Genomic DNA, 12,583 nt, shown 5'->3' on the forward strand with positions numbered 1-12,583 from the left:
ATACATCTTTATGTGGCTTCCCTAATGGCCCCAGACAAAGTCCATTCACAGCAGTTCAAATGTTTTGGGTTTCATTTTCCAAAGATTACCTCTGAACGTGCCCCCTGATCGCAACACAGGGATACATTCATGGGCTCCTTGTGCCTGTCTGTCCGATTAACGGGCATATGCTCCCAACCTTGGGAGAAGCATGGCTAGTAGCCCCAAGCTGAAGGCTGTTCACTTCAGATTTCATTAGCTTTCTGCTTCATTATTCCTTTCTTTTAACCAGTTAGAGCCATCAACTGCTTTGCTCTAAACTTACCCTAATTATCAGGGGTCCCAGCCCTGTAAATCAGTACGCTGCAGAGCTGTCTTAAACTGGCCTGGGAGACGCTGTTCTCATCGGGCCTGACAACTGTAAGCTACTGTTCCCTCACACTGTTTAACTCAGACCACACTGGGAAACCACCTCTGCTCCTCTCACTGGCAGAGATTTGTATCCGTCTGGTTTAAATCTACTGTCATGTGCTCTCTTGCTGATTGGTATTAGCCTGGATATTAACTTTGATGATTTTTTTTTTATTATTTTTTCCCCTTGAGTTTTCCTGTTTTCTTGAAAAGCATCCCTATTCAGCGACTGCATATTGTTAAAGTCATTACTGAACCTCCATGAGTCAGGAGCTTTAAAGTTTTATTAGCCCCATAAAAACTCTTCACAAATGAAATGACTTTTGATAAGTGTGCATTTTGACAATGCGAATTTGTTAGGGGCTGTTGGTGAGTGGAAGGAATTTGGGGTTGAAACTGCAGTTGGCAGGAAGCAGGAAGCCCAGCACCCTCCTTCCACCCCTACCCCTTTCTCAAGGCCAAGAAATTCACTTCATTTCAGAAAAGCATGCAAGTATTCTTCATGGAAATCAACTGTTTAACGGATTTGTAAATCTGCATTCACAAAGTAAGCTACCAGGAGAAGCATGTGTTTTTGGAGATTTTATTTTTTGCCAGCAGAATATCTTTTTATGAGGTTTAAGAAAAATCTCCAAGTTATTTCAGTGTTGTTTTCATATGCAAGTTGTAAACTCGACTACTGGCTTTAGTACACTTTGAATACATGCAGAAAAGGAAAACCAAAGAAGTATATGTACATCTGTGCTTATTGATGTCCAGGCAATATAGAGATGAATTACAAAAATTAGTTGTTTTATGCAGATTTAATAACATTCCAATTTTTGAGACAGTAGATAGTTAGTGCAACACATTTTCTTAATGTAAAGATTTGCGTTTGTTAGACATGTTCAGCGGTAGCAGACACAAAAGTCTTGTTTTGGTAGAAACCCTAAGCATTTAATTTACCAGTTATAAAGAAACAGTAAAGTGGAAGGTAAAATTGCAAGGTGCTGGTGACAACTGCTCCAAGAGTGACAGCCATTTGAGAGACACCAGTGTACTGGCTGTCCAGCTTTTTCCCTATGTATTTCAACAAGTTTTCTTCTCAGTGACTTTTTCTGTCAATAGAAAATATTCTTTATTTTTCTTTTCTTGTGCCTCTAAACTCATATATATTGTAGAAAGAAGCAAGACTGGCCATTGTGAAAACCCTTGAAGAGTTTGACTTTGGCCATGCCGAAAAATGTGTCAGGATAAACTCTGTGTCCAGCGGCCTTGCAGAAGAAGATCTAGAGGTGCTTTTGCGGTCCAAGACCCTTCCTTCAAGCATGATGCTGCCAAAGGTTGAAAATGTTGAAGAAATAAGATGGGTGAGTACCAACAACACAGTAGCTTTTGACTGAAGCTCTTGGGCCAAGTTCACACAGGCACAGACATGAATGGCTGTAAGTTAAGGGGAAGGCTGCAAATATACCATATAATGTTGTTGCTTGACTAAGCTAGTTGGGAAATGCATCCACTTAAATGTGTGTGTGATGTGCTGTATAAAAAACATATATGGACCATGTTGCATTTATAAAGAAACCCAGGTTTATTTCTCCCACGGTCAACCAAGAACCAATATTGCTGTCAGAGTTTATGATCAAAAATAGAAGAGTAAGTGCCTGATGCTTCTCTAACTATTCTGAAAAGCAAAATTAGTGTCTGTCCATGAGCCTTAGTTACGTGCATTGGAAGCAGAAGATGGGAAACCATGTTAGCAACATATGAAAAAATGGGTTTGGGGGGAAGGTCACTCCTTGGGGCAACTGGAGGAACAAACAGGAAGCTTTTAACTAGTGTTTTTAATTAGCACAGATATTATTTCCTGAACAGTTCTCTATTTCTTCCTTTTTAATTGCTGACAGGTGTGTTTGTTTCACAACTGACTTTTCAGCCAATAAAAACCTGAAATGTAAATGGTTAGCATGTCAAATTACTTAAGAAAACTTTGAAATAGGCCTAATTATGCTATAATTGTTTTAATTGTCAAAAAAGAGGGACACTTTTTTAGATATACCATTATTGCTGCAACATGACAGTAAAGGAATAATGCTTAATTATTCACTTTATATTTTTGCAAACCATTAGACAAGCAACTAGCAAGTGTGCAAGCTGTGATGAAAGGCAGACAGGCATATTAGGATCTATTTTAATCTCAGCATCTAACCTTGATCAAACCATGGAGATCAGGCATGAACGTACAGCTGAGCACAGCCCGATATGCTGAGGGTGTGACAAGCCCCGTCCGTTCTGTGGCGCTGCCCCTTTGGCCTCTGCTGCTCGTGATGGAAGGCACACCATCCCCTTCCACCAACATTTAATTAAATTAACCAGAGTATACCTCTCAGGGTTTACAGCCATGTAAGTGTTAGACGTAACTTGTCAGTAATGAATATTAATGATACCAAAATGGCAGAGCCCTTGCTGCCACCAAGTAGGTTTTGCAGGGAGGTGGGATACCAGGGCTCTTTGTCCCCTCATCCTCTTCCACTTTCCCTCTCACTAACTTTTATTTCCATCATGGAAAACAAGCCAATCCCAGCAGCTTCTGCCTCATTGTCCTCCTTTCGCTTCCCTCTCCCTTTGCCCAACCTTTGCACACAAAGAACACACTCTGCTTAACGCCACTACCTTCTTTTTCCAATCTACCCAAAATTCACTCTGGCATGATTTTTCAGCCTCCCAGAAGCTGTTTCTTTCCCTCCACCCGCTCCCCTCCCTTCATTTTTATTTATGTGCAGCAGAAAACCTGGAGGCTGATGCACAACTAAAAGATGGGCTTACTTGTTTTCTTTTGTGTGAGAATCTCTTGCTTTCCTTTTGTCCCTAGTGTGGGTACTTGTTTGACTGGCATGGCTTATTGGACTATAACAAGCGTAACTCTCCCTCCTTTGTAGCGGGACAATTCTCCCACAAATCCTGACCAGTGTGCATTCTTCCCAACACACTATTGGGTGTGCACTGGAATTGAAAGAATTGCTGAGGCCTTGCTACTTCATCCCCTCCCCAAGCTTTGTGGGTTTTTTTTTTCCTCCGCCTTCTTTTTTTTTTTTCCCCTTTCTCCCTGAAATGAACACTTTACCAGGCCGGAAACATTTAATCGTCTCCTTTGGAAAAAAAAAAAAAAATTAATTGAAACTTCTCCACTCGTTACCTTTTGTATTGGTGCTTATTGCAAATCTTTTACAAGGGAGAGGAAGGGAGGCAATATTTAATTAAATGTGCTTTTTTTTCTTTTTTTGCTTTACCTTCAAAACAAAAGATAGCAAAAAACCCAGGAGCATGACTTTTAAAATATTGTAAAATAAAACAAACCCTAACTTGCACCTCAAATATACACACAGTAGCACTTTACAATTTTTTTTCTCTTAAAAAAATAGAAAACAGATAGGAATCTTAAGAATATATGCTGATACCATTATATTACCTCATTTTTTGCATTTGCCTGCGTCAACTTTACTGTTTTCTGTCACTGTAGTACCTGCCGTACTGTACAGAGTGAATTGCACTGATTTTTTTTTTTTTTATCTCCTTGCACATTTTTGAGTGGAATTCTCTTCTCCAAAGAGAAGTTACAGAGAGGGCCAGAGTGACGATGAAAGCAGGAATGGGAAGGGCAGAATTCTTCATGGAAGAAAGCTGTGATTTATTTTGGCCTAATTGTAAAGTTACTGCAAATCGCTGCAAAGCTTTTTTTTTTCCTCAAGATCTGGGTGATTAGATTTTTCCTTCTTTTGGGGAGGGGTGGTGGGGGGAAGCTAAAAGGGGAAATAACACCTCTAATCCAGCTTCTGGTAAATAGGCTGCCAGCTTTTAAAATGAGTTTCCTTTCTATTAGTCAGAATATTATGCTAAGCCTTAAGCATTAGTTTTTTATGTTGCCATAGCAGCCTTATTCCTGCAGGGTTGTGACCTGCGATGATTACAGTACAAAGCTTATAGGGTCTTGAAACCCCCTTTGAAGATGAAAAGTCTTTGATGGTTTATATTTATGCAAATCTCTTAGATATGATTTACCCAACTGAGACTGAATGGAGAGATGATTAAAATTCCCTTTCCTTTGATATCCATTAATAGTCGAATATTCCTTAAATTTAAAATATATGCATGTTATTTCTGTCTTTATTTACTTACATTTTTGCAGTACCTGCAATATGTTTATCTTGACACAAATTACGCGATCTGGACAGATATAATAGATTTACAATATAGGGCTGAAGGTTCCCCCCCCCCCTTTTTTTTTCCTTTTGAAAGGGGAAAAATCTGTGCAAGAGCTTTTGTATGTTTCCAGATGATAGATTTTGGAATTTGGGCTACCCCACTGGCAGCTCAGAGCTAGCTGTGAACTGGTCTCATGGAAAAAATTGGCAAGCTTTGGTCTTCAAAGAATTAAACTTCCTTTTTAAGGCCTTCCTAGGTAAGCTAAAAAATTATGAAGAAAAGCCTATTGAACAAAAGGGTAATGGTGCCGTAATGAATAATACGGATGCCACTTAGAAGGCTGGGGAGTGCTTCCAGTGCTGGCAGTGCTGGACCTGAAACAAAACCGGACCTCAGGTACAGCAGCACTTCATTGTTTTCCAGGGCCCACGGATTTGCATTGCACTAAGCCAGGGTGAGAGGTGCTAAGCCTAGATTTTTTTTTTTTCTTGCAAACCAACCTCCAAATGTATGGGAATGCTGGAGTTTCAAATCACAGGCCTTGTTAACAGATTTTGGGGTGGAGAGAGGTGTTTGTTATAGTCAGGTGAATATTTAACGTGTTATATATACAAGTAGACTGTTCTTTTTTTCCTCTCTGATAGCTCATTCTGTCTAGTTTTAGTTTTCAGACAAATTCTTACATCATCTAAAAGGCCGAACACTTGTAGAGCCAATGAATTTTATCCCCTTTGTGGAAACTGCAATGGGCTTGCTCAATTTCAAGGTAAGCCAGTCTTGAAGTGTTCATATTTTGCCATCTCAGCAAACTAGGATAAGCAGAATACTCCTCAGCCTCTCCTTAATTTCACCAAGGAAGAGAGGTTAAAAAATACTATACATATTGTTCAATCTCCAGAAACATTTGCACATTGAACTCTGATGTTTGTATTGTAAAAGCCTTCATAAATTCAAAATATTCCAGTGACAGAACAGTTCCAGACAGTCCATGCCAAATAACAAAACCTCTCTGCATTCCTGTTATTGTTTTGAACATACTCGGAGTGGAAACAGGCTTCTCCAAAGATTTGGAATACTCAGTGTTACAGTACACTTGGCTATTTAGTAGCTGTCAGACTCAACTTCTGTATAACATTTAATTAGATAAAAGAGTTAATCATCCTTTCGCTATTGCTAAACTTGCATCTTTATAATGATTTCTACTGATAACATTACAACCAAATTCCATGGTATAGTTTCTTTGTGCATATGATGGAGTGTTTAATGCTAAGATTAGAAGTATAATTAACTTTGAAAATATCTGAAAAACATGCTCATTTTTTAGAGTAATTTATAAATTTCATTTTAATATAAATCACTCCTCTACCTTTACTATTGAGTCCAGATTTTTCAGAAAGGCAAGGCAGCATGGTAATGAAAGCGAAAGACCGTGTGCATGGACAAGAAACTCTGTGTTCCCCTCCCATGCTCTAAGGGAAAAGTTTCAGACCAGCTGAGGACACACAGATCAGAAGTACCTCCAGAAGTACTGGCAGGCCTCACAGGCAGCCTGCTCATTTGATACAGCCATTTATCTTACAGCACACGCTAACCTATCTAGGAGCATAATAAAGCAGTAACCAAACGGACACGCTCCTGTCCAGTGTACAAACAAAGAATTAAATCATATTTTAAACCATCTGAGGTTTTTCTTCACCTACAGGATTTCATAGTGGAGGTTTAATATTGCAGTTCCTGATGCTGGCAGGAGAGTTGCCTTTTAAAGCACTCTGTTAAAGAATAATTTTGTGTCCCACCAGCTGCCATAGAAGAACACCCATTAGTAGAGCTGGTAATGACATCTGTCTCTCTCCAAGTACCTTAGCCTTAAAAAATACTTACATTATCCAAACATCGATATAAAATAGCACTGTTACTCTCTTCTTAGAGTAATATTTTTCTTACTTTTATTTTAATGCTTTTCTGCAGCACTTGTTGCATTTTTAACTTCCTTAGCTAATTATTAGTTATATGTAGCAGAAGACTTTAAATTGACAATCCTATAAGAAATCCTTATATCCTATAAGGAATCTACAATAATTCTAAACCATTCATATTATTTATTTCATAAAAGAGGTTCTCATCTTTAATGATGTTTGTCATGCAAATATATTGCATGTCAAACTAATCAAATTTAATACTTTTTGCTTGCTTTTAAGCAGTAATTGCCAAATGTTTTGTTTCATATTGCTACGTAGATATCTGAAGTAGTGATCACAGTAATACCCAGGGCATTATGTTAACCAGAAGGTGGGGAACCTGCTATGTTGTCCTGTATTTACACAGTCTAGGGACAGAGGTGCTCAGGGAAAGAAAAATACTTTTTGTCTTTTGCTGAGTCATTTTAAAACAGTGTGCATAGTCAAGCACCTACCACAGCTTTGCTTAATAGGACCAAATTTCACTGAAGTATTTTGGTAACACTGAGTTGCAGTAATATCCTCTGTAGTCTCTCCATCCTGCATTTCTGTAGAAATTAATACTCTGTTCTCATTTGAAGGCTGTCTGTGAAGAAGCACTGAAAAAAGGATCCCAGGTTGGCTTTCATTTGGACGCAGTTGTCTTTGGAGGAGAGGATTTCCGTGCCAGCATAGGTTGTTACTTGTCTCTTTACTATAAATGTTTATGCATGGCATTGGCATTGGAGAAGCCCATGGCATATCCAACAGCAACAATGACAACACTTGATTCTGCATTTTATGTTTTCACTTTTCTCATTAATTTTTTTCAGTGCAGAATGTATCATTGGCAAATTAAAACACGTAAAACATGGTCCCTGGGTTTTACAGGGCACTGATACTTCTTGTGCTTCTTGCCATTCAGCACCAAAAATTAATGAGAAAAAAACCTGTTGAGTCACTGAAATAATTTTAAAATATTATATAAATAAGCAATATGCACATGCTTTTTAGAACTACATTTAAAAGTCCTAAAATTCTGGTGTCTGCTTCATCACTTCTTCATAGACAACTGTCAGTCAGGCTTTTGATATCATGCACAAATACTCTTCTGCTACATTTTGCTTTCATAAATGTACTTAAATATGTCACATGTCAATATAGCCACATATTCACATGAAAGCACTATTAGCCTTCCTAAAAAATAAAAAGTGCTTCACCATTTCTTTTATAAGAGGCCACTTAGCTTCTGATTCAGTTTAAAAATAAATATAAAAGCACAGAGCTATCAACTTCTAAATTAAAAATAAGTACGTTAATGTAAAAATTAGCATTACTTTATAAAATATTCCTTACAAACTGGAAATCTATGTCTAAATAGTGACATTATTATTATTTTTTTACCACTAGTCTTCACATGAGCATGTTGATTAGCTGGTGCCCTGTGAGCACATGAAGTCTCATGAATACTTTTGCTTCTTCAGAAGTCATCTACCGTCATTTTTTCATTCAAATATTAAAGCTTAAATATTCAGCTTAGGACATCAGTTGTGACAAGAATCAGAACGAAGGAAAGTGCAATTCTATTCACAGTGTGAATTTTTTAACCATTTAGTTGGACCCAGTATATCAATTTTTGTAGAGCTTCTCTTGCTGTAATGCTTCTCACTGTATACGCAGTAAATACTAAAATCAAATAATTGCTTCATTTTAGTTCCAAATCAGCAGTCCTCACCAGAGAAAGCTTACACTGAATTCAGTCTTACAACTTCTAATTTAAACCAAATCAAAATGTGAATTTATGAGCTAGTGTTTCAAGAGATGGCTTTTTTTTAATTTTTGATAAAGCAGCATTTTTTTTCTCAGAAGAGTATGATTGTGGCTATATAGCCTTACACCCCTCTTTTGTTTTCTAAATTCGTTAAATAGCATCTCAAACTTTACTGTTTGTTTTTTTTAAATGGGAAATATTTAAAGCAGAAAGGTTTAAAAGACTCTTGTCAGCTGTTCCTTGTTTTCATTATTTTCATAGGTGCAACAAGCAGTAAGGAAACTCACGATATTCTATATGCCAGGCAAAAAATAATAGTCACAGCAAAGGCATTTGGCCTTCAAGCAATAGACCTTGTTTACATCGATTTCCATGATGAAGACGGGCTCCGCAGGCAATCAAGAGAAGGTGCCTCAATGGGATTCACCGGTATGACTTTCTGCCGATGTCTTAAAATAACGCGTATCTTCTTCATTTTAAATATATTGCTACATTTACTGTAACTTAGACAAATAACTTCATTTTTATTTCAGGTCATTTATTGAAAAACTCATTATACCAAGCTCTTCTATGTTTATTAGTATCTTAAAAATTGCAGCTGGAAATTTTGCCTGAAAAGTCACAGGCTGCTTTTTAAAACCACATCCCATGAAACGTGTGACTGGTTTTGAAGAGAAGTTGGGGTAGAGGCTGTGCAGTGATTCATCCCATCACAGAGCATGGGAAAGGTGATACTGTACTCTGCAATGGCCACTCAACAATTGCAGCCTTTTCTCTTTGTTGTAACTATGGCAGTTGTTAAAAAATACTTTTTAGGCAAAGGAGGGGAGAAGCAAATGTCGTATGCTAACTGTTAGGAGAAAGTTATTTTCTTGTTATTTTCTTTGATTTCTTTCTCATCCCCTGCCAGTAAGTGCTGGTGACACCTATGGGTATTGGCAGACAGCAAGAGCAGCAGGCTCCTTGCCCCAGAGTCCTGTAATGCAGCCTGTTACACTGTGATTGGTGCACCAGGTCACTCAGACACCCTGCTGGGACGGTGCAGCCACCAAAGTTTGTGGTTCTGCAATAGAAAATAGCCATTTAACACATCCATTAGAGAATTCTAACATATAGGATGAACATTACATTATCTTTTCTCTAACCATCACTTAGAATATACATACAGTACTAGTACATCCCTTAGGTTTTTATTAACAAAAGCATGCGTCCTGGCAATGCTACCTAGCAAACTCTATTTTTACAGTTAGCTTTACATGATATCTTGAAGCACCAAGCAAAAAAAACAAGTGTTATTTTAAGTGATTTCAGCGTGCCAGTGAAAGAATAGCAATCAATGCTCTTCAGCACAAACTCTGCTTTACTGTCTGTTGAGCTTCGACATTTGCAAAACCAAATATTGTTTCAGAGGTGAAATGGCTAGCTCCTCACAGCTACATTATCCACGGCCATGTGGACTTCCACCCCTCACTCATCTCCCTTTGAAGTTGGAAAAATAATAGAGCTGCTGAATGGTAGCACCTGCTGACGGCTACCTAGTCTCAAGCAATATTTCCTAGCTTAAGGAAAGGCTTGATTTTTGAAAAAACATAGGTATCTGAACCTCCTGTTGACAGAAGATGGAGTTGCAGATGCCTAGCACCTTTGAGAGCACTCTTTTTGAATGCTTAATGTGCATTTAAATACTTAACTCAGGCTGCCAATTTAGGAAATTTAGAAATGCTCAGCACAACTAGTGTTGATGGTGGTTTGGACTCCACTGACTTTACGGTGGAAGTTGTCTGACATTGTCTGACAGGGTTCAGACAGGAGAAAAATAAAAAGGTCACATGTGGCAATTTAGAGTGTAAAGTGACTTTCTAACTTGGCCATAGATGCGTCTTGCCTTTCCATACAAGGAGTAAAGGTCTGTAAAAGGTACAGACTTCATTAAGGTGAACTCACAGCTCCTGCTCTTTGCCTCCTGCCTTTCTGCAGGAAAAAAACACATTTCCAAAATCCAGCAAACAACCTGACCATAATATCATAATATCATAACTAGAGACAAGCAATACTGACTTTTCTGATTGGGGGGGGGGGGATTTAAAAATCTGTTTAAGCTAAAACAAAACAGCATTTTTTCATTTTATTTTGTAAAAAAGAACAAAAATATTTTAGGTCAATCTAAAACCTTTCACTTGTTCTTTGTTTCTTTTGCTTGCAGTTTATCCAATGCTTTTATAATTTTTCTTGCTTGTTTTGATTAAAATAAAACGTAATTTCAAAACTGAAAAAAAAATCTTTTTTCCCAAACCTATATAAATGAAACATTTTAACATTTCCAATTTCATTCATCACAGAAAATTACAAATGGGTCTTAGCTTAATCCATGACCTTGTATAAAGCAGAAGTATGTACATCGTATTTGTCACTGACAGTCCTCTGATAATGTGAGGGTAAAGTACTGAAATGTCACCTTAATAACAAGTCCAAAATGTGCAATTCTTCTAATTTTTAAATATATAAGGTCCTTTTCTGCTATTTTTTCACAAAGAATCAGATGACCTGAGGCTTCCAAATTGCTCTCTTAGCTGGAGAACACTCATTTATTTGTATGCACAGGACTGAATTCACCACCCTCAAAAGCAATGCAAATCCAAAATATTCACTAAAGGTATATATCCTTAGATATCCCCATATTACACCAGTAGAATTTACCTTAGTGTAATCAAATATGTTCACTCAAGATTAAACAAGTGAAATAATATAACAAAGAATTTACCAGATATGTAATTACTGTTGGGAACCTCACTGTTTATTGTAACTAAGTTTTCTTTTCCAGTTATCTTAAAAGCAGCCTGGTTTTCCTTCAGTGAGTATATTAACATGAAATCAAATGTTTTCAAATGTAATTTAGCCAAATTAATAGTCCTTTCATATGTATATGTATATGTATTTATTTATATACATATATAGCCATAGACACACAGCAAGATGTTTTACAATGCCAGTACCTGTGGACTTTAAAACAGTGTGTTGCCTATATAAATAGGCATAGGTTGTAGAAATGTTTATGTAAAAAATTAGGTGAACCTTGCCATACGCTTTAACAGACAACTTAGTTATTATATAAAGTCCTGTGCTACAGGCTGAGAAGCCAGGTATAAATACGAAACTGTAGAGGTTTCCTCTCTTTTGCAGTCTTTTGTAGAAGACTAAAATGACACCATCATACAGTTACCTCAAAGACTTGACAGGTATTGATTTAAAGCACGATATATCAAGTGGTACTGTAAAAAGGATTTCATGGTCATAAATTTTAATGTCTTCCAATTTTGCACTCTCTCAGTAACTTGTCAATAACAACAATTCTGTTTAAAATATTTGCTTCGTTCCTGCATGGCATTATGTCTGTTATACAGTTATTTGGATATGTAGTCTGTGACAAAAATCAACCAAATGCTATAAATCAAAAGTTAGATTATATTCTCTGTAAATTTTTCAGTAGTGTTTTAATGATAAAATGCATAGTTTACTGCTACAGATATCTTTAAAAAAGCAAATTTTTTACAGAAATGTTTTACACTTTAAAAATCATATATATGTATTTTTAATTTTGTTATCATTATAGACTGACTTTAAATATAATTTAAAATATACTCAATATTTTTCCCAGAAAGTTAAGCTCCTTAGGATTTTTCAAGAATTGTTGGTACACATTTCAATTTTAGAATTACTAGTTTACCTAGTGAGAATTTGTTACATTACAAATAAGGAACATCATTATCTTAATAATGATGTCATTTTATTAAATTGACTAAAAAACCTTTAAGTAGACTTCATGTAAAAAGTGTTGGCTTTAAAAAAAATCTCTTTGTAATTTCTTTCAAAAAATATAGTTCTTACAGGGTTTTAAGCTTTTACCTATTCTTAAACTATTTTTAAAATAGTTATGAAATTGAAATTTCAAACTGAGTATTTTTATGCTTGTAAAATCATAAACTAAACGTTATTTAATAGGAAATAAAATTGAACCACTTATGGCTTTTTAGCAAAGGAACACAGCAACACTGAAAGACTATTCCTTTGCTCATTTAATTAAGTAGATTTACTTTGTACTCCAGGTTATCACCCACAAGCACTGTAGTCTGATAAAAGTAATCCCAGGGGTTTTTTTGCCGTGGTTATTTCATTGAAAATACGTGTATTTCTGCAGTCACGCGTGAGGCTTCTCAGATCGAGTGGTGGGCTGATTTCTAACGTACAGCTGGCTTAATGTCCGTAAGAACAGGGGAGCAGACCCCGTTGTGCAGGAAACCTCCGC

The 12,583-nt window shown here is 36.7% G+C and overlaps 1 protein-coding gene across 1 annotated transcript in view; it reads left to right on the forward strand.

Moving 5' to 3' along the window:
- Positions 1-1,550: 1,550 nt before the first annotated feature.
- The window catches only part of CLYBL (citrate lyase beta like), a gene marked incomplete at its 5' end in the record, with an annotated part of 29,036 nt that continues 18,003 nt past the window's right edge, over positions 1,551-12,583 (forward strand). Inside the window, 4 exons of the mRNA XM_017816722.1 lie at positions 1,551-1,739; positions 5,237-5,338; positions 7,112-7,205; positions 8,542-8,709. Coding sequence (XP_017672211.1) covers positions 1,551-1,739; positions 5,237-5,338; positions 7,112-7,205; positions 8,542-8,709 — 553 coding nt within the window. The remainder of the gene's footprint in view (positions 1,740-5,236; positions 5,339-7,111; positions 7,206-8,541; positions 8,710-12,583) is intronic.

Source organism: Lepidothrix coronata, unplaced genomic scaffold (genome assembly GCF_001604755.1).
Source record: "Lepidothrix coronata isolate B3197 unplaced genomic scaffold, Lepidothrix_coronata-1.0 Scaffold57, whole genome shotgun sequence".
Lineage (NCBI taxonomy): Eukaryota > Metazoa > Chordata > Aves > Passeriformes > Pipridae > Lepidothrix > Lepidothrix coronata.